The sequence below is a fragment of the Sus scrofa genome, chromosome 12 (genome assembly GCF_054392235.1).
Source record: "Sus scrofa isolate SSC_HxYL_T2T_F1_AM1 chromosome 12, Sscrofa_HxYL_maternal_Yorkshire_Landrace_v2.0, whole genome shotgun sequence".
Lineage (NCBI taxonomy): Eukaryota > Metazoa > Chordata > Mammalia > Artiodactyla > Suidae > Sus > Sus scrofa.
The window spans coordinates 54,356,816-54,378,286 of NC_139394.1; the positions used below are offsets into that span (position 1 = coordinate 54,356,816).

The following is a 21,471-nucleotide window of genomic DNA, read 5'->3' on the forward strand; positions in this document are numbered from 1 at the left end:
TCGCGCCGAGATCTGGCCTCCGTGAATCAGGTGGCTCGGGTCAGGTGACTTCTGGCCCGCCCCACAGTTAAGTCAAGCCGGCGGAGAGAGGCGGGTACCGTCGAGAGCCGCTCCTGCGTCCAGTGCAACCGGTCCTCTGAAGCTAGAGGACCTCAGGTGAGAGCCTGCGCGGCCCCGAAAGCCTCTCCCCCTCATTTCTCAGGCGCACCCCCTGAGGTCCAGAGACTCGCACAGCAAGCCAGTTGGACAGCCTGCCGCGCTTCCAGCCTCTCTTAGCTGCGCCGGGGTTCTGTCTCTTGCCGCCAGCCCCGGCCTCGCGGAGAGCCCCCAGATTGAAGGGCTCGGGTGGTAGCGAGTGGAGGCAGGGGACACTAGGCTGCCGAGGTGCTTTGGGAGGCTCTACAGTGCAGGTTAGCGCCCCTTTCCCCGCCTTTTGCTTAGTTGCCTCCTGAATCTGGGTCTGGGAGTTTGCAGATTGCTCTGCGGATGTGAGACGCTGAAAAGACCACTTCGAACTCCTTTTAGGGTGCTCAAGTGCCAGCCTGGCCCCAGGGGAGTGGGCAGGATGAGATCCGGCCCCGCCCTCCGGGGCTTTCAGGATAGAGAAAGGGAGGACGACTGGGCCCAGCCTTTTTCAACAACATTGAAGAAAACAACAGCCCGGGCTTTGTGAGAGCTTGCTAGGCGCCCTGGGCACCAGCTGTATTTACTTTATTGTTTCTCAACTTTTTTTCCTTACCAACACCCACCCCCTTGAAGTTTTAATACTTCTGATTAAAAGGCCACAAACCGTGCTTAATGTTTCATCTCATATAAGCCCTATGACTTAGTTCCCACTGCCCGTGTTTTCACTTTAGGAAATTGAAGCTTGAGGAGGTTAAGTAGCACCCAGAGCCACACAGCTAATAAACGGGGAGCTCAGGTTCAAACCTGTGAAGTCTGTCTCCAAGGGGCACACTCTTTGCCACTGTTTGTATTAATTTCTCCAAGAGAAGATCCAGGGAGGTCCAGATTGTAGAACAGGTGACAGAATTAACCAGATACCTGACTAAGTGCAGCTGCCACAGGTTGCCCCCTGGGAGGGGATTGGCAATGGGAGGCTTCTTGAAAGAGGTGGCATCTGAGTGAGGCTAGAAGAGCAATATGCCAGACTCAGCCCATCGTGGTGAAATTCTCCATTTCTACCTGTAGCGTTCACAGAGGCTAGTGTGCCAGCGGCATACAGAAGTTCCTCAGCCGGGGATCAAACCCACGCCACAGCTGTAACCAGAGACCGAAGTAGTGACAACACCGGATCCTTAACCCGCTGAGCCACGAGGGAACTCCAGTTTTTGTGTAGAATTATTAACCTAATCTTTTCCTAACATTTTAATCAAACCATATATCTCTCAATATCTTTCTACCTGTCATGATGGTTTTCCTCCAAGGTGCGTCAGCCTTCGGGGCCGGGGAACTTTTGCCGTCCACGTGTTTGAGTTCCTCAGCCCACATTCCACTCCTGTGGAATGAGAGAGGAACCGGTTGGGCTTGATTCTGCATCTGAATTCTCAGGGAAAACCCAGATTCTGCCCTGGGGAAGGAACTGAATCCTAAGCTTGAGGACATACATCCTCAAGTGTGAAGAGCCGAGAGTAGCAAGAATGAGAGGGAGGTCATTCCCCGTACACAGGAGAGCAACTTCCCAAAAGTCAGGGTACAGAAAGCAGAGGGGCAGAGAGGCTGAGGATCCCTTGCCAAGGGCAAGGCCTCCAGAGGAGGCCAAGGAGGAGGTAACGGGGGCCAGCAGGTGGGAAAGTTCCTAAGACCCATTGATCCGGGGGAGCTGTAGCAGGCAGAGAGGCCCCTAGGTTGAGACGAGGGGAGTGGAGGTCAGGCAGGACGCAGCAATGAGGGAGACTCTAATTGGCTGCACTGTGGCATATGGACATTTCCCTGTCCAGGGACTGGATCCAGGCCACAGCTGCACCAGATCCTTTAACTCACTGCCGGGGCTGGGAATTGAACCCCCACCTCTGCAGCAACCGAAGCTTCTGCAGTTGGATTCTTAACCCACAGTAGGAACTCAGAGGGATTTTTTTGTTTTGTTTTGTTTTTGTGTGTGTGTGTTTGTTTGTTTGTTTGTTTGTTTTTGAGGGAGGGGAGTATCAGGATACCTTTTGAGGTCTTTGGGGGAAGCTGAAACCAGAGCAGGAGCAAAGAAATTTCCACACAGACCTCTCCTACCCTCTCACAATTTGCAGGCATCCGCAGAGGCTATAAAGAGGTTGCAGAGTCTGAGCACTGAACCCTGAGGCAGCAGAAAGAAACTAAGTGGCAGATATTTCGCTCACCTGCCCCATCTTGACCTGTGGTTCACCTGTACCTTTAAGCACCCGGTAACCATCTCCCGCCCTTAACCACTAAGCCACTCCATGGCTGATCTGGGGCTTGTCCCTCACTGGGTCCCATCATGAGAGATCCTTGCCAGTCTGGGAGAGGTGACGCTTGGAAAATGAAAAAGTTTGACTCAAGGGTCAGTTGATAGCATTAACCCACTGATGCTGGTCCCAGGATAGGGAATGCAGTTCATTTCCTCAAGGTTAGTGGGTTCACAGAGTCAAATATCTGTCCACAGGTTTAATATCTTTTGAAAAAAAAAAAAAAAAAAACCCAGCCAATAAGGCTGCATGCTTTCGTTCTGTTCACTAGGTTGCACAAAGCAGTTGAAGAGGGAGAAATTCAGCATTTGCTCACTTCCTCAGAGTGGAACCTTAACCAACCCACTTAGCCTCTCTGAGCCCATTTCCCCACATTTCTGAGAAAGGTAAGCCCTCCCCGGGGTCCCCTTCTCCAAGCTGGTGATGCAGAGGCCATGAGGTCACAGGGTAAAGTGAAAGTCCTTTATGAACTGTCTGTGCCATGGTTCCTGATGACATAGTGTCCACTTGTTGCTGAGCTGATCTGACTTTAACCTGAACTTCTCTTGCTGTTCGTTTTTCATCCTAGTTCTTTGAAATCGAGGAACATGATAAGGAAGTGGCTGGTTATTTTTATCCTGTCCCCCCTGAAGCTTATAGAGAAATGTGGTAAGTTTACAAACGTGTTATCAGCTGTGTCAAGAGGGAAATGGAGTAAGTAGCCCGATGTTTTTGCAACCAAAGATTTAGGCCCATTCAGACTGCATGTGTCCACCTGCCCCTGCCCAGGTGGCCAGGTAGTGGAGCAGACCAAGGTCTGGAGTCCAGGAGTTTTGCCAGGAGCCAGATGGTTCCACAAATAATTGGCCTTCTGCCCAGGATGGTGGTGGTGGTGGGGGGGTGTCTCCTATTGCCTTTTCTGTACCACCAGTATCAAACAATGGAGCTCCAAAAATCTGGGATAATAGCTGTAAAGAAGCACTTATGGCCCTGCCCTGTGAATTGCAAAGAGGGAGTTATGGGTCCTGGGAGATGCTGCAGAAGCAGGCAAGGTGGCTACCTTGTTGCACCTGGTTTGCTAGGCACAGAGTCCTGAGGAGCCTGCCCAACATCCCCTGGTAAGATGAAAAAGCCCTTCCCCTAGAGAGGGACTGAGGAACAGGGCGCAGAAGGGGTAGGGGCCTCGTGGAATCCAAGCTGGTTGTTGAAAAACATGTCAGCGTTTGGGCATCCTTGGAAGGCTTGACTTCAGAGCAGGCCCTTGAAGTTCTGTGTCATTCCATCAATTCTCCATTGCCCAAACGTTGCCGAAATTCCTTCCACGAAAAGCTGTGTAGAGCCTCCAAAGGACACCAGACCCAGGATCTTGATCATCGGCTTGACTGTCGTCAAAAATCAAATACGGGAGTTCCCATGGTGGCTCAGCGAGTTAACCCAAGGTTGTCTCTCTGAGGATGTAGGTTCAGTCCCTCGCCTCACTCAGGGTATGGCCTTGCCCCAAGTTTAGGTGAGGTCATGGATGCGCCTCGGATCTAGTGTTGCCATGGCTGAGGCTTAGGTCTCCGCTGTAGCTCCCATTTGATTGGCCCCCTTGCCTGGGAACTTCCGTATGCTACAGGTGTGGCTGTGAAAAGAAAAAAAACAACAAAATACATCTTAAAACCCGTGGCTAAAGTTTCCAGGTGAACCTGGCGCAAACAGGGCACACCCTTGCAGAAGCGTCCCCAGAGCCATGCACGGTGGGTGTCCCACTCCATTTATTTGGCTTCTGGAATCTCTGAGAAAATGTTTATCTGATCAACTCCTCCTGGTTTGTTAGTCATGTTACTTTGGAGTCACACGTTGTGGATAAGCAATTTCCGAGAAAGAAGAGGTTTCTTCCAAGAAAGAAAGAACACCATGGAGCCCAGTGTTCCTCAGTAAAGATGCCAGAGCCCCACCCAGGGCTGCTGAATCCTATCCCCCGGGTCTAATGCCCAAGATTGTGCACACGCCCCTTGGCCCGCTTTATTTTATTTATATATATTTTTTGCTTTTTAGGGCTGCACCTGTGACATATGGACATTCCCAGGCTAGAGGTCAAATCAGAGCTCCAGCTGCTGGCCTACGCCACAGCCACAGCAACTCCAGATCGCAGCCATGTCTGTGACCGACACCACAGCTCACGGCAACGCCAGCTCCTTAACCCACTGAGCAGAGCCGGGGATTGAACCCAAGTCCTCCTGGGTAGCAGTCCTTACACGGAGCCACAGCAGGAACTCCTTGGCCCGCTTTAAATCAAACTCCATTAGTAATGCTAATGCATAGCCTTGGGGGCTGGGGGGAGCGGCTCTAGCTATCACCACCTCAGTTATACAGAGGGCATACTTAGGTCCAGAGAGGGTAAAGATCTTACCCAAAGTCACATGGCTAGAAAGTAACAAAGATGCGTCCCAAATAGGACCCCAGCTCCTTTTCATCACTGGTACAGCGATATAGAATGTCATAAAAGAGTAGGAGGAGCCACCATAAAATCAAGTAATTGGAATCGGGTTTCCGACCTCATATCTGTAGTGCCTGACTTGTCTATTCTTTGGGGAGTGGTCATGGAGGACCCTAAATTAGATCATTCCCCTTCAGAGTTTTTGGTCCCTCATTTCTTTGGGTGACATCTTGAGGTGCTGCCACCTAGTGGCAAGGACATGAGCTCTGGACCGGGTCAGCCTGGCTCAGAAATGGGAATCACACTGCCTGCCTCTCACTGCTGTAGTAATTAGAGAATGGGAGTTGACAGTGTGGCAGAGTGGTGGCGGGGGGCGGGGGGGGGGGGCACAGTGGAGGCGGTGCCAATAAGGACGACTTGTTAAAAAGCAGCCTCTCCTTAGGGGAACCTTAGAGTGGTCTCATCAAGACTCATTTGGTTATTCTGATGTGTTCAGAGAGTCCTGCCCCAGGGGCAAACTTTAAAATGTACTTTTCTGGGAGCTCAGCTTTCTGACTCCCTCCCATCTTGGGCTAAAAAATGCCCTGCAGAGTTTACATGATGAGAGAATAGTCCTCAGCAGTTATTTTTCACTCAGGCCCCCTGGAAATTGCGTCACAAACATCCTGCCTTATCTTCACAGCACCCCTACGAAGGAGGTAGTGCTCTGCTCCCCATTTCACAGGTGAATTAACGGAGGCTCAGAGAGGTTAAGTACCTTACCCTTAGTCACACAGCTAGGAAGAGACAGAGCCCGGGTGCACAGCCCAGTCTCTCAGATGCTGTGCGCTGCCATCTTCAGTGGCCAAAGTGAAGGAGAAGTGAACCTTCCCTAATTTGGTCCTTTGAAGGTCACAGCCTCCTCCTAAAAGGCAAGGACTGGAAGAGCCAAGGCCACAGGGATGTCCCACTCACTCTGACCGCAATCCCAGGCGAGCCCCAGGGATCCCGAATGTAGGTGGCTGCGTAGCATCACTTTCAGTATCCTGGTCCTGAGCAAAGTCTTGCTTATATGATGTCCTCAGCTCTAGGTAGAAAGTAGCAGCAGGAGTTCCTGTCGTGGCGCAGTGGTTAACGAATCCGACTAGGAACCATGAGGTTGCGGGTTCGGTCCCTGCCCTTGCTCAGTGGGTTAACGATCCGTTGTTGCTGTGAGCTGTGGTGTAGGTTGCAGACGTGGCTCGGATGCCGCGTTGCTGTGGCTCTCTTGTAGGCCAGTGGCTACAGCTCCAATTAGACCCCTAGCCTGGGAACCTCCATGTGCCGCGGAAGCAGCCCAAAGAAATAGCAAAAAGCCAAAAAAAAAAAAAAGAAAGTAGCAGCAGGGGCCTTTAAGTCCTCCTGCCCATGCTAAGCAACCCAGCACAGAGCCTCAGTCTGATATCAGTGTGGTGCGTGTGAACAAGGAGGGGCAGGGCTGCCTCCAGGCCCCGAGGCTGCACCTAAGGGGGCTGCATCCTGCCCTGCTCTGAGCAGCTTGGCCTCCACAAGGGCCAGGGTGGGAACTGAGGACAATGGACTTTGGAAATCAGCTTAGAGACTTGCAGACACAGGACAGAGCCTGCGTCTCCCTTGCTGCTTTGGGTAGGGTCCGAGAGGTCCTGGGTGGCAGAGCCAGGCGCCAGAGTACAAGTTCCAGGCTGGTGGGTTCCCTTGGAGGAGAGGAGGTTACTCACCCCACAAGGTGTCCAGGTAGAGGGAGGGAAACGGCCAGGGAGGATGCTTGAGACGGGAATTCAGACAGTGGAGGTCGAATGAGGGAAGTTTTAACTTGAGCATCTACAAATTCCAACTTGAGCATCTAAAAATTCAGCTCATCTTCTGCCTCTGAGAGGTCTGGGGAGGGAGACCTGGGCCCTGCCCGTAGCCGCTCTGCCCACAAGCACCATCTTCATCAAACTGAGCTCCTGCTTTCGCCTGTGGGGCCCCTTCCCAGTCCAGCCTAGACTCCTGATCGCCCTGAAGGCCCTCAGGCGAGGGAGGTGGAGCAGACATGTGCCTGGGGCATCAGGCACCCCTGGAGAGGGGGCAGGCTGGGGCCGGGCTGCCCGGAGAACACAGGGAGAAGTCAGAGAGGAGCTAACTCACGCCTGTTCTGAGGCCAACTTACCCTGGAGTCTCTGGCCTCCCAAACCCTCTTCCTCCCTCACCCCAGAGGCCTATCTGTCCACCTCCTCCCGAGTTAACACCTCAACGTCAAGAGGAAATCCCTGGTAGTGAAACAGTGTATGCTGTTCCCTGGTCTCCCCCAAGTGCCCAGTAGAGTCAGCCTCCAGGAGGGGATCCGTGAATGAACCGGGTAAGCTGCGTTTGTGCCGGAGCCCGAAGGAGTAGAAACAGGTTAGCTGGGCCCAGGTGTCTCTCTGAGACTGCAGGAAGGGGCTGGACCTGTTCGGCAGGGCCGTTTCAGCTCCACGAACAGAGGAAACCTTTGGGCTTTCCGTCTGCAGAGGTGGTCTAAGCCCTCGTGTTCCAGTCCCAGCTCATGTCTTGAATTCCTTTGTGACCAATTTTTAGGCTCCATGGTTTCTCTTTCTGAGTGACTCCTGCAGACCCTTGGAGCCCCTCAGTAGGGATGGAGGAAGCTACAGCATCTCCTGCTCAAGCCTCTGCCTTCCTCCATCTCTGGCAGCAGCAGGGGAAAGCGCAGCATAATTCGGCCACTTCCAGTCCCAGCTCATACTCAGCCTCAGAACCTCCAGTGTGCGCCTAGGGGATGGAGGCTGTTAGGAATCTCCTAGGCCCGACTTCTCTGACCTAATGACTCATGTCCTTGATTTGGGTCGTTGCAGAGTCAGCAGTCGACTTCACCGTTCCTCCCTCTGTGAAGCTGGAAAACGGAAGTTCCACCAGCATCAGCATCTCCCTTCCGTAAGTTCCTGAGCCCAGCTCTGTCCTCAGCCCAGCTGGTTCACCCCACGGCTGGGTCGACGGGGCTGCCCCCTAACCCCTGTTCACGTTGCAAGTGTGGCATCCTTGACTCTTCACTGTAAGACAAGCCAGGGAGGGAAGGGTGCCGGGCCTGCTCTGCAGATGGAGCTCCCAAAGCCTCTCTCCCCCAACCGCTGAGTCCTTGTTTCCAGTGGGAGGAGGAGGAAGGGGGCTTCTCCCCAGATACCTGAGCCTTTGCCCCAGCTGAGAAGAGTCCTTGAGTGATGGGCAATTGAGGCCAGACTGCAGAGTGGCCCTTTCCGCAGCTCTCAGTATTCAAAGAGAGCCCTGAAGGTTGGCAGCAGGAGCTGAGTCCCTCAGCAGCGCTTCTGAGGTCACATCCACCTGCACGGGATGGACCCCCATGTGCAGCACGCCTGCTCAGCCTTGTCTGAGGGTCCCATCACTGCTCTCTGCTGGCTCTTGCACAAGGATGCCGACCTCGTCCAGGCTGTGCCTTGTCTGTATCCTTCCCTGCTTTGCCTCTACTCTTGCCTCCCAGCCTTGAGGATTCCCCCCCGAGATGAAGATCTAGAACCCTGGGTGTTTTTTTCTCTTTACTCTTATTCCTTTTCCTCACCCCTCCTGGGAGGTCTGATCTCAAACCAAAGCTCCCTACAGACCTGCGTTCCTTCCCCAGCTCCTGCCACCTCTGCACGTCGACACCTTAAATCCAGCACATCATCCCTCACCCAACTCTCCCCTCTGCAGAATCCTCGAGCGGCTTTCCACCACCTTCCAAATTAACCCCAGGCCTCTAAGCCCAGACGTGAGCCCCCCACGGGCTGCTCCCACTCAGACGCATCTACTGCTTTCTGGGGCCCTGTTCCCTGCTCCTCAACCCCTCTCGGAAGCCTTGCCCACCAGAGCAGATGACACGGTCCTTTCGGCCTCTGGACCCCTCGTGTGCCGCTCACTGCTAGTCTCCCACCTTCTCGTGTTCTCACCCAGCCCCAGAAAACTCCTAAAAAGCAGGGCGGAGAGGGGTTCTCGGCCTCCCAGGGCCAGGCACACAGCATTTCCTCACCCTAATCGCTTGAGAAAGGACAGGCCCCGCTGTGACATCAGGAGGGCTGGTCAGGATCCCAGTTCTCAGCAGTAACCAACTCTTATCCTCCACAGGCCTCCTTCGTTATTTGCTTGCTTGCTTTTTATGGTAGTTGCTTTACAATGTTGGGCCAATTTCTGCTGTACAGCAAAGTGACCCGTTTATACATATACATATATGTACGTTGTTTTTCTCGCAGTATCCTCCGTCCAGTTCCATCACGAGTGATTGGCTGTAGTTCCCTGTGCTGTGCAGGAGGGCCTCATTGCTTCTCCGCTCCAAGTGCAGGAGTTTGCACCTGCTAACCCCAGACTCTGAGTCCATCCCACGCCCTCCCCCTCCCCCAGAAAACATGAGTCTGTCCCCTGTGCCCATGATCTGTTTCTGTTGTGTAGATAGATCATGTGTGCCATAGTTTAGACTCCACATGTAAGTGATATTGATAGCGTACGGTGTCTGTCTTTCTTATCCGCAGTCGTCCTTTAAACGCAACCCTGGTGATCACTTTTGAAATCACATTTCGTTCGAAAAACGTTACTATCCTTCAGCTCCCCGATGAAGTAAGTAATGACTCTTCATGGATGGGTAGAGAACTACGGGGTGACAAAACACATTTTAACTAAGTGTCTGTGGAACCAGGCCACCTTGTTTTTATACCGAGGGATGCTTCTGTCACGTTAGTCTGGAAATCTCTGATTTGGGGTTTATTAGTCTTCTTGAAGATCAGTGTTTTGTGCCAGATAGATGGAATTAGGAAGGTGATGGTAAAAAATCTAAGGCAGAAGTGGTTCAGAGGATATAGAAGAAATTCTTGGTTTTTTTTTTTTTTGCTTTTTAGGGCCGCACCCACAGCATATGGAGATTCCCAGGCTAGGGGTCAAATCAGACCTACAGCTGCGGGCCTGTGCCAGAGCCACAGCAACGCAGGGTCCAAACCATGCCTGCAGCTTGCACCACAGCTCACAGCAACGCCGGATCCTTAACCCAAGGATTAAGGGATCGAACCCACAGCCTCATGGTTCCTAGTCAGGTTCGTTTCCGCTGCACCACAACGGAAACTCCTAGAAGAAATTCTTAAGATGGTTTTCTAAGACCTGGCTACTCCAAGAGCATTCATGGACCTGCTTTAAAACCTTTTATTTTCTTTTATTTTTTTAAGTATAGTTGATTTACAATGTTGTGTTAGTTGCAAGTGTACAGCATAATGATACAGGGTGTGTGTGTGTGTGTATATATATATATATACATAATATTTTTATATATTATGTATATATATAAAAAATATTTTTCAGATTCTCTTCCTTTTCAAGTTATTAGAAAATATTGAGTCTAGTTCCCTGTGCTATACAGTAGGTCCTTGTTGGTTATTTTATTTTATTTTATTTATTTTTTTTTGTCTTTTGTCTTTTGTTGTTGTTGTTGTTGCTATTTCTTGGGCCGCTCCCGCGGCATATGGAGGTTCCCAGGCTAGGGGTTGAATCGGAGCTGTAGCCACCGGCCTACGCCAGAGCCACAGCAACGCGGGATCCGAGCCGCATCTGCAACCTACACCACAGCCCACGGCAACAACGGATCGTTAACCCACTGAGCAAGGGCAGGGACCGAACCCGCAACCTCATGGTTCCTAGTCGGATTCGTTAACCACTGTGCCACGACGGGAACTCCCTTGTTGGTTATTTTATATATAGAAGTGTGTGTATGATAATCCCAAACTCCTAATTTATCCATCCCCCCACAACTTTTTAGAGGAGTTCCCTGGTGGCACAGAAGGTTAAGGATCCAGCATTGTCACTACTGTGGCTTGGGTGGCTGCTATGGCACCAGTTCGATCCCTGTCCCAGGAACTTGCACATATCTTGGGCTCAGCAAAAAAAAAAAAAAAAAATCTGCATGTAAGCAAGATAATTTGGGTTCACATAAAAGTTTGCAAAGCAGTTTTCTGCGATTCCACTGGTTGTGTGTTATTTCCAAAAACCAGTGCCAGAGGCTGTCTGGTATAATCATGATAACTATTCTTATCCCTTATGCATTTATCTATTAATACATACCCTGCTTCCATCTTACCAAGGATCTGAGCGACTTACTGATGAACTTGATAAAATAAAACAAAAATCAGTAAGGGAAGTAAAAACCAGACAAGATAAACACAGGGATGAAATTGATAGCCATAAGGCTGGGTGCGAGGCCCCGTATGGCTGTAAAACTGGGTGCAAATCAGCTCTGAGCCCCTGGGCAAGCAAACCGTATTGACGCCTGATCAGATAGAGGATCTACCTAGGGAGTTCCCGTGGTGGTGCAGCGGAAACAAACCTGACTAGTATCCCAGGATGCGCGTTCGATGCCTGGCCTCGCTCAGTGGCTTAAGGATCCAGCGTTGCCGTGAGCTGTGGTGTAGGATGCAGAGGAGGTTTGGATTCCCCCATTGCTGTGGCTGTGGTGTGGGCTGGCAGCTGTAGCTCGGACCCCATTGCTGTGGCTGTGGTGTGGGCTGGCAGCTGTAGCTCAGATTCGATCCCTAGCCTTGGAACTTCCATATGCCATGGATGTGGCCCTAAAAAAGCCAAAAAAAAAAAATAATAATAAAGTGTGTCTACCTAAAAGGACCTGTGTGAGAGGGGAGTCTCATCTGACCCCCAGTGAACCCCACGCCTCGTTAAATAAGGCCCTTTCCCACAACCTCCCCCTGCCCCGGGATGTGAGGCCTGCTGCAGGGTAAGAACAGCCATTGGTTCTAACACCGGGTTACAGCACTCAGCCCTCCGAGATCAAATCTAGACTGAAGAATGGATGCCGATCACTTAGTTTAATGCCCAAACAGCTAAGTGAAAGTATTATCTTTTAAAATCCTGTGATTGGAGTTCCCGTCGTGGCGCAGTGGTTAACGAATCTGACTAGGAACCATGAGGTTGCGGGTTCAGTCCCTGCCCTTGCTCAGTGGGTTAACGATCCGTTGTTGCCGTGAGCTGTGGTGTAGGTTGCAGACGCGGCTCAGATCCTGTGTTGCTGTGGCTCTGGCGTAGGCCGGAGGCTATAGCTCTGATTCGACCCCTGGCCTGGGAACCTCCATATGCCTCGGGAGCGGCCCTAGAAATGGCAAAAAGACAAAAAAATAAAAATAAATAAATAAAAAATAAAATCCTGTGATTCTTTGTGTGTAAAGTCAGACATAGACAAAAGCAAATCTGTGGTGTTAGAGCAATTTCCCTTAAGATCAGCTGTGACCCCAAAGGGAACAGAACACAGCTCCTGGGGTCTGGAAATGTTCCATTTCTTAATCTGGGTGCACTTTTCTGCACATACGGTTCAATTAAAAAAAAAATTAGTGTGATGGTGGCAGATCCATTTATAGAATGAACTGTATGGGCACCAGCCCACTTTTCACACTCATGCCTCCCTCGGCCTCTCCCCATCTCAAACCACTCATGTGCCTTTGGAAACCACTGGTTAGAATTTGGGGGTCATGGAGTTCTCTTGCAGCTTAGTAAGTTAAGGATCCAGCACTGTCACTGCAGTGGCTCAGGTCACTGCTGTGTTAGGGGTTCAGTCCCGGAACTTCCACATGCTGCAGGTGTGGCCAAAAAAAAGAGGCGTTCCCGTCGTCGCACGGTGGTTAACGTATCCGACTAGGAACCATGAGGTTGCAGGTTTGATCCCTGCCCTTGTTCAGTGGGTTGATGATCTGGCATTGCCGTGAGCTGTGGTGTAGGTGGGCAGCTACAGCTCCGATTAGACCCCTAGCCTGGGAACCTCCATATGCCACGGGAGCAGCCCAAGAAATGGCAAAAAGACAAAAAAAAAAAGAAAAGACGGGGGAAAAAAGAAGTGGGGGTTCAGGCAGTCTAGGAGACCAACCTGTGAGCCCCAGGCAAGGTGCTTCACCCAACACATCTCAGTTTTCTCACCTGAGGACAGTTAATAATGAAGTTCTCCTCATCGGGGCTTCGAGAATTTAGAAGCAGTAACAAGTATAAAATGTTTAGGATTGAGCCAGGCACATAAAAAGAAAGTACTCAGTAAGGAAATAGCAGTAAATTTTGCTGTAGATCTAAAAGTACTCTAAAGAATTAAGTTTATTGATTTTTTTAAAAAAGCTAACCACAGTTAGGATTTCATTCTGCCTTGTATCAGTCAATGTCATTTGACCAATTTTCCTCCTACCCAATATCAGAAAGGCCTTGGTGGCCCCTTGGAAAGAGGCAAACAACATTGCCAGGAAAATCTGCTAAAAATAAGAACAAATGAGGATGGGAGAATAAAAGAGCCAAGGTGGTTAGTATGTGTCGGGAGCATGTAACTCACAAGACCCTGGCCACAAATTGGATCTCAGGCTTTAGAGCAGCCACTTGCACCATTTCAATTGTCTTGCCAAAGCCCCCTGGTTGCTGGGGATAAGAGCAAAAAGACCGTGTTCAAAGGAGCACGAAGGGGCCACTGTAATCCTGTGAGACACATCCTCACACTGTGGGGGCCGGCAGGGCCCAGAGCATCGTCCAGGCACCAAAGAGATGGGGGCGGGGGGGACAGTGTGGTTCGGGGAAGGTGTCATCCCGCTCCCTGCCACACTCGGGGGATGTGAGAGCAGCAGGAGGCGTGACTGGAAGGTCAGATGCTGCGGGCAGGCCTCCAAATGCCATTGCTTGGAGCAGAGCTTTCAGTGACTCTTGGGCAGAAGTGACAGTGAGAACGTTCACGCCGCTGGGGGGCTGGCGTGCGCACCTTTTCTGTTCTGTCGCTTCGCCACCAGGCTGGGCGAGGGGCAGACATCCTTCTGTGGATCCGGAGGAGCCGCCCATCGTGACAGAAGCAGAGGCTCTAGCGGTCGTCGTAGGGTAGCAGTGATGGGAAGCTTCTCCCAGCTTGCTTGGTGCTGTAAGCTCTTTGGACGTGTGTCATTCAGAGCAGCCCTGTAAGCTGGATGCCTGTGTGATCCCCACTTACAGATGAGCAACCTGAGATCAGAGCTCAAATAATTGGCACAGGAATACAGAGCTAGTGAGAGGGAGAGCCCCCCCCCCACCTTCTGCTCAGGAAGTCTAACAGGTGCAGGGCCCCCCGCTTGGCTGATTGCTCCAATCAGAAATTGGCCGATTGCCGATTGCTCTGTCTGTTAGGAAGCTCCTGGAGGGCAGGGGCTGTGTATGGTCTGACCCTCCATTCCTTAGTGCGTGTGGAGCTGGACACTCACTCAGGTCCCAGTAACCACACGATGCCGGATCTAATTCAATTTTCCTAACAGGTTGTGGTGCCTCCCGGAGTGACAAATTCCTCTTTTCAAGTGACCTCTCAAAATGTGGGACAAGTCACTGTTTATCTGCATGGAAATCATTCCAACCAGACCAGGTAGACTGGCCTCCATCCACGTGCGCCCTGCGTGATGAGAAGGGAGCCAGTGGGGTTTCCTTCAGAAGCCCAGCCTCGGCTTACCTCGGTCCCAACTTTCTTTCCAGCCCAAGGATCCTTTTCTCGGTGATCCACAGCCACATCTTAAGCATCATAAACCAGGTGATTGGCTGGATCTACTTTGTGGCCTGGTCCATCTCCTTCTACCCTCAGGTCATCACCAACTGGAGGCGGAAAAGGTAACCCGTGGAGCTCTCCGGCGCAGGTTCCCTGGGGCTGGTAGGATGAGGGCCTTCCGGCAAGGCTGTAGGCAGGCTCCGACTTGTCCCTCTGCTCTTCTCTCTTCCTGCCCTTTCTAGAAAAGGGTCCACTGCGAAAGTTCTAAGAGCCTGTGGAGGACTTGCAGTGGAGGGCATTTGGTCCCTCGCCCAAGTCAGCCCTCCCTTGGAGGGCTTCTCAGTGAAATGGAGAAGGGGCTGGTTGCGGGGGGCCGGGGGGCGTCCACTGGAATCTGCCGTGCTCCTGGTGCACCCAGCCCTGGAGGAATTAGTGTCAGGTTGTGCTCCCATGCAGGAGACCCACGTTGATTTTAAGGACAGAGGGCCCAGGCGTGCACCTTCTTGCAGCAAGGACACCAGCTCCCCACTAGGGGTGGCCGGAGGGGGGGGGGCGGAGGGAGGCGCAGTGCTCTTTTTCTCTGCAGGAGGCCTCCAGACTTCAATGTGGGGCTGGGACTTGAGGCAGGAGAAGTCTCTGGGGGGAGGCAGGGGTTCTTAGGAGGGTGGGAGTGGGTGGCCTCTGAGCTGGCCTGGGGGAGGGACCCGAAGACTCTGCCCTCCTTGGGGGAGCCAGGCCCTCCTTCTCATGTGCTGGGAGCTCTGTCCCCTGCAGCCCCCGGTCTCACCCCTGCCCTGCTTCGTCTTTCTGTTCCCCCCACACACACCTCGGGGCCCCAGTGTCGTTGGTCTGAGCTTCGACTTCGTGGCCCTGAACCTGATGGGCTTCGTGGCCTACAGCGTGTTCAACATCGGCCTCCTCTGGGTGCCCTACATCAAGGTACGGCGCTCCCGCCCCCCACGGCCCGGCCCAGGCTGTCCGGAGGCCTGGCCACCCGCACCCCCTAACTTCTCCCCACCCCCAAACAGGAGCAGTTTCTCCTCAAATACCCCAATGGTGTGAACCCCGTGGTCAGTAACGACGTCTTCTTCAGCCTGCACGCGGTCGCCCTCACCCTGGTTGTCCTGGTGCAGTGCTGCTTGTATGAGGTGAGTGGTGACCCTGGCCCCTGCCTCTCCTCGGGCCGCCCGGGCCAGCGCCCCCACCACCCACCCCATCCCTGCCTTCGTAGAGAAGACACAGAAACCCCCAGAAGGGAAGTGTGTGCATTGACTCACACCTGCGTCCTGGGGTGTGGAGAATAGGCTGGGCCCCGGGAACACCCCATGAGCCCAGGCCCTCAGGCTGCCCAGGTCTGCGGTGACAGACGGGGAAGTGATGACAACCCAGCAGGCCGAGAGCTGCGCAGAACCACCCCAGCCCAGCCAGGGAGGAAGGGGGAGGAGGGCATCAAGGAAATGGTCCTGAGCTGTGGTCCCTGGGATGAATGCGCTGTGGTCTCTGGGATGAGTGCGCTGTGGTCCCTGGGATGAGTGCGCTGTGGTCCCTGGGATGAGTGAGTTTCCTACGGGAATGGGGAAGAGGGCCAGGGCGGGGCACCCCAGCTGGGGGACAGAACTGTGAAGGCCAGAAAGCAGCAAGAGGAAGCGGTGGGTGTGGCCGGGGTGCCAATGGGGGAAGCAGGAGAGGTCCTGAGGTGTCTGGAGGGCTGGGTTGAGGAGCCAGGCCTTGTGTTGCTGGAGGGCTGTCTGTCTGTCTCAGCGAGGAAGGGCCGCGTTGGTTACTTGTGGTTTCAGGGCGTCACGGATGCCGCTTTTCTTTCACTTCCCTGTGGATGCACCACTTCCCTTGGGGAGCTCCCTTCCCACAAGCATGGCGGCCACTTTCTAGGTTTCTTACCCTTTGCTAAGAAGATTAGATGAGGGAGGCCTGCTTTGGGGAAAAGTAGGGAAGGGGGAGACTCCAGAGACAATCAGGCTTCCTCGGGTCCTGGAAGGAGCCTGGGTCAGGATGAGGCGCCAAGCCTCCAGCAAGATCAGGGCTATGTCCCCAGCACCCGTTGCTCCTGGGGGGCTCTGAGAGGGACCCAGTTCTGCAGCATGGGAATAAGCAGCAAATGGGCTCTGCCAGTCCATGAAGGACGGAACCGGAGACCCTGATAGTGACAAGATGTGGTTGGTGCCGGACTCTCTGTGCTCCATCCCCACCACACCCACCTCCCTCCCTTCGCCCTGTCTCGTCTTCAGCGAGGCAACCAGCGCGTGTCCTGGCCTGCCATCAGCTTCCTGGTGCTCTCCTGGCTCTTCACCCTCACCGCCTTGATCGTGGCCGCAGTCGGGTCCATCACATGGCTGCAGTTTCTCTTCTGCTTCTCTTACATCAAGCTGGCGGTGACGCTGATCAAGTATTTCCCGCAGGTACCTCCAGGGGCCACCTCCCTTTTCCCGCAGCCGTTAGCATGAGAGGGATGAGATGCCAACCCTGGACCCAGCTCCTGTGGGGCAGCTTCTGTTGGGGGCGAGGAAATGTGGGCGGAAAGTTACAAGGAGAAAGTCAGTGAAGCCCAGTGGGTGCGGGGCCTGGCCCGAATCTAACCATGACCCCTGCCTGCCCTTCCTTGGGACCAGGAATCCCTCTGGGAACTTGGTCGAGGCTTTTCTGAGTTCATGCTTAGCTCTGAGAGTCAAGGTCAAGCAGGTTGCTCCCATCTCCCCCATCCCCACCTTTCTTTTTTTTTTTTTTTTTTCTTTTTATTTTGTTGTTGTTGTTGTTACTGTTGCTATTTCTTGGGCCGCTCCCGCGGCATATGGAGGTTCCCAGGCTAGGGGTCCAATCGGAGCTGTAGCCACCAGCCTATGCCAGAGCCACAGCAACGCGGGATCCGAGCCGCGTCTGCAACCTACACCACAGCTCACGGCAATGCCGGATCGTTAACCCACTGAGCAAGGGCAGGGACCGAACCCGCAACCTCATGGTTCCTAGTCGGATTCGTTAACCACTGCGCCACGACGGGAACTCCCCCACCTTTCTAATGGCTTCAGTTCTGCCCCTCACCCCACCACGGCTCCTGCCAGTTACCACCAGCTGCCAAGCCACAGCAGGATCCGGAGGAAGAGAAGGCAGGAAGGGGCGCCCACCACCAGCCAGGGTCCTCCTTGTGGGTCCTCAGCACCCATCCTCAAGTCCTTAGTCTCATTCAGAGCCGGAGACTGACAGTCGAATGCAGCGTCCCCCACAGGCAGAGTGGCCCGGACAGGGTCCAGTATGCAGGAACTGCAGCTGCAGGCTCTGCGCAGGAATCTAGAGCCTCGTTGAATTCACCCCATTCCCAGTGCGGAAGCCCCTTTTCAGCTTGCCGGGCGCAGGGACCTTGTACTCCATGGGCTCAGGAAGGAGGGTGCTTTGGGCAGACTCAGGGCCAGCCCCCTGGAGGACATGGAAACAGAGCCATACCCGTAAGGAGGCACAGGACTCCGTCCTGTGGACAAGAGAGGAGGCGGCGCAGCAGGCTCGGAGAAACTGGGGGCAGTGAGGAGACCTTGCTCGCAGAGCAGTATGGAAGCCAGGAACGTGGGGCCAGGTCCCAGGGCGCTTGGGAAAGAGGCTTCAGAGCAGGGGAAGGTCTTGGGGAAAGTGGGGCCTGAGTGTGGGAAGGCTTGGGCCTGGGAAGCCTGGGAGGCAGGAGCCCCAGTTAGAGGTGTTTGGAATCATCCAGGACTGGAGAGGTGGCTGCAGGTACAGAAGAGGGTGGGAGAGGACAGAGAAGGGGACCCGACAGGTGCCTCCCTGGGAGAAGGCCACTGTGAAGACCAAGCCACCCCTCCAGGTGGTGGGAGGGGAGGTCACACCAGTCAGAGAAGCCCGGAGGGTCCTGGCATTGGAGAAGGGATGTGGGGCATTGGCAGCAGGAAGAGGAGTGATATCCAAGTGGATGAACCTGGGGAGCCCGAGGCGGAGGCTCCAGAGCCCAATCAGGACTAAGGAGGGCGTTAAGATAGGGAGCCTGAAGCCGGGAGAACGCACATAACTCTCCCAGGTAACGTAGGTGTGATGGTGGAATTATGATTCCAAACCAGGCAGTCAGACTCCGGGCCCGTGTTTGTAAGCGCAGCACGAAGTCCCGGCTGAGTTTGGGAAGAATCTCCATTTGAAAGCGAGAAATAAAATGAGAGTAACTGGAAAGCCAGGATAGGGAGGAAGAAGCCGGAGAGGCAGCATCTCCCCCTCCCTCTGCCGGAGTTGGGAGGTGCAGGGCTGGGGGGAGGGGGGCTCTGGTTGCCGAGCACCCAGATGAGACCCCCCCCAGGACCCGCCCACACCGCGCCCTCAGCCAAGGCTTGTCAGAGCCCAAAGGTCATTGTGTTTCTCAGCGTCGAGGTCCAGGCACATGAGGAGGAGGAATGAGAGCCACTTTTGTTTGGAGCGGCGGTCACAAGGGGCTGGAGGCCACCACCCAGCCCCCTCACCGCCTCCGGTCTGTCTGTCTGTCTGTCTGGCCCAGGCCTACATGAACTTTCACTACAAAAGCACCGAAGGCTGGAGCATTGGCAACGTGCTACTGGACTTCACCGGAGGCAGCTTCAGCCTCCTCCAGATGTTCCTCCAGTCCTACAACAACGGTGAGTCGGTGGGTGGGCTGGACGCACAGGCTGGGCGGGGCTTCCTGGAGGCCACGCCCTCCCCGGGGGGGGAATTCCCCAGCCAATCCTGGGGGCTCTGGTAGCTGGAGGATGTGTGGTTTCCTGGACGGGGAAGGGGCCCTCACCACCACCCCCCCCCCGACCCCCCCCCCCCCCGACCCCCCCCGCCTCCAGCCCCACGGACTCCAGCTACATCAGGAGCTGCCAGCCTAAAACTGAAACCAATCCCATCCCCTCTGGCTATTACAGACCAGTGGACCCTGATCTTTGGAGACCCAACCAAGTTTGGACTTGGCATCTTCTCCATCATCTTCGACATTGTCTTCTTCATCCAGCACTTCTGCTTGTACAGGAAAAAACCAGGGTATGAGCAGCTGAACTAGCTCCCAGGAACCCAGAGGAAGCAGCCCCCGCCCAGGGCCCTGGTGGGAAAGGCTCCACCAGGAAGGCTGGAAGAGCTGTCTCAAGTGCAGGGCTGGCTCCATGTGGAGAAGCATCCTCTTCCTCAGGGCCAAGTGCCTTAACCTCGAACCAGCCTGCCTGGGGCCAGAACTTTGCTGGGCCAGGGAGGAACCTCCCGGTGGGACTGGCACCTGAGTGTGGAGATGAATGGCCAGACCATGGGTCGTCCCTCCCAGCCTCCCCAGAGGTCTCAGCCCCTCCTGGGCCTTACCGGCCAGGCATCCGGCCCTCCTGCATCTTGATGCTGCATCTCTATTTTCTTTAAGGCTTCAGGCAGCCATCCCAGGCAGGATTGAGCACTGAGCTTGGACCAGAAGGCCTTGCCCCAAGCAACCAGTGTTTCTGGGAGCAACTTGAAGGACTGACCTTGCAGCTGGGAGAGCCAAGGGCACTGTGCTGCCGCTGCTGTGTCCAGAGACCAAGCAGCCAGGTGCTGTGGCCAATAGACCCAGTGGTGCTGGTGCTGGTGGCAGAGGGGCTAGGACTTTGGGGTTAGGCTTTGGGAGCCCCACCCCCACCCCCACCCCCGAAGGCTGCATTCTCTGAGCACTCACTGTCCTGACACTCGTTCCATGTAACTCCACTTCCACGACATGTGATCACAGGCGTGCCAGGCCAGGCTCGGGTAAAGAAACAGTGTTTTCAAGCCTTGAGGTGCCCAACAGATCTGTTCGGAACCAGACTCCCATCCAACACTCTGGATCCTTATCACACGAACAACCCCCGTTGGACTTTCCAGAGGGATGGAATGGAAGTGATGGCTTAGCTTCTTCTGCCTTCTGCTACCTCCACTTTCTCCTGGTCGGGCCCCATGTGAGCCCCTGACCTGCTCCTTACCCTGAGTGTGGGATGCAGGACACACACACACCAGTCTGTGCCTTAGAGGCCTGCAGACCTGCCGGGTGGTGAGTAGCTCCCTTGAGGGGAAGGGCAGGCCCCTCTCCCTCACCTGAGACTCCCCAATTTATGGCTGTTTAGGAGCCTCAGATAAGGACTTGAGACCACCCCATACAATCTTCGTGGGCCCAGCCTGATCCTAAAGCCTCTCCTTTCCCAACCCAAGTAGTTGTCCTTCCTGTGGCAGTGGGGGAGGGGAGGGGCCCAGGATGTGCCTTGTACACGCGTCGAGCTTGTCAGTCTGCTCTCAGATTTGTTTACCACGATATCAGCATGAGGGACATCTGTCCTTAATTAATTAAACCTGATTTATTTCCTCTGCACACTGAGCATGTGCCAGATGCAGGAGGCAGGTATGTTGACTTCAGAACCAAGTCCGTGGCACTTAGGGAGACGGCCTCGGTCACTCCCTGTCAGGAAATGCATGAGGTCGCCAAGTTCGCGGATCCAGAGACGGTGGCATGCCGACCCAGCACTTCATCAGGGGAGCCCTGTTGGGTGGCACAAGACACCTACCTGCGCAGGGCCAGGTAGGTCCCACAGGTACCCCATCTGTAGTACCCGGGGCTCAGCAGTCAGGCTGTGGTTGTGAGCACAGGTTGGCTGAGGTCTTGAAGGGCATGCGGCTGGCAGGGAAAGGTGTCTTCCAGTTTCTGCCTTGATCCAGGTGTAATAAGTACCAAAGAATTGAGGATCCCGTTTGCCTGAAGCAGAGACTGCAGCCTGACCAAGCCCACACACCTGTTTCATTGGGGCTGCCCAGTGTGTGACCAGGTACCACACTTTATAGATGGGAGATGTGCACAAATCTGACGTGGCGGTGCTAGGTGGGTCCCTGAGTAGTCACAACCGCCAGGCGGTAAAGCAGCCAATGCTGGGCCAGGCAGAGGCCCCCGTGCTCCCCAGCGTACCCCCATCTTGTCAGCTCCAGTCTCTGGGAACATTTAGGACCGTACCCTTCACTGTGGTAAACTGAGTGCTCTTCAGAGTCTTAGGAGGTGGGTGTTTTCCCATCACCTTGGTGACCGTGATTCCCCCCGAGCCCGGCCATGGAGGCTGAAGCTAGGCTACACAAGGGAAGTTGGGGAGCCCAGTCCCGGGGAAGGGACTCCCAGACTTTCCCACGGGGGTGGCCCTGGCCAAGCGTAGCATCCGCAGGCTGGGGAGTAGGTGGGCTTT

The 21,471-nt window shown here is 54.2% G+C and overlaps 1 protein-coding gene across 4 annotated transcripts; it reads left to right on the forward strand.

Moving 5' to 3' along the window:
- The first annotated feature begins 65 nt into the window (after positions 1 to 65).
- CTNS (cystinosin, lysosomal cystine transporter) lies at positions 66 to 20,615 on the forward strand. Of its 4 annotated transcripts, XM_021067681.2 has the most exons (13): positions 66 to 156; positions 2,689 to 2,803; positions 2,986 to 3,065; positions 7,650 to 7,728; positions 9,312 to 9,396; positions 14,073 to 14,176; positions 14,284 to 14,415; positions 15,133 to 15,232; positions 15,322 to 15,441; positions 16,540 to 16,710; positions 18,795 to 18,912; positions 19,183 to 19,297; positions 19,662 to 20,615. In XM_021067681.2, the coding sequence occupies exons 3-13, from the start codon at positions 3,005 to 3,007 to the stop codon at positions 19,696 to 19,698; spliced, it is 1,122 nt and encodes a 373-aa protein (XP_020923340.2). In that variant the 5' UTR covers positions 66 to 156; positions 2,689 to 2,803; positions 2,986 to 3,004; the 3' UTR covers positions 19,699 to 20,615. The 4 variants fall into 4 exon arrangements, with proteins under 4 accessions (XP_020923340.2, XP_020923339.2, XP_084841784.1 ...); XM_021067680.2 differs by lacking the exon at positions 2,689 to 2,803; XM_084985658.1 differs by lacking the exons at positions 2,689 to 2,803; positions 14,073 to 14,176.
- The last annotated feature ends 856 nt before the right edge of the window (positions 20,616 to 21,471 follow it).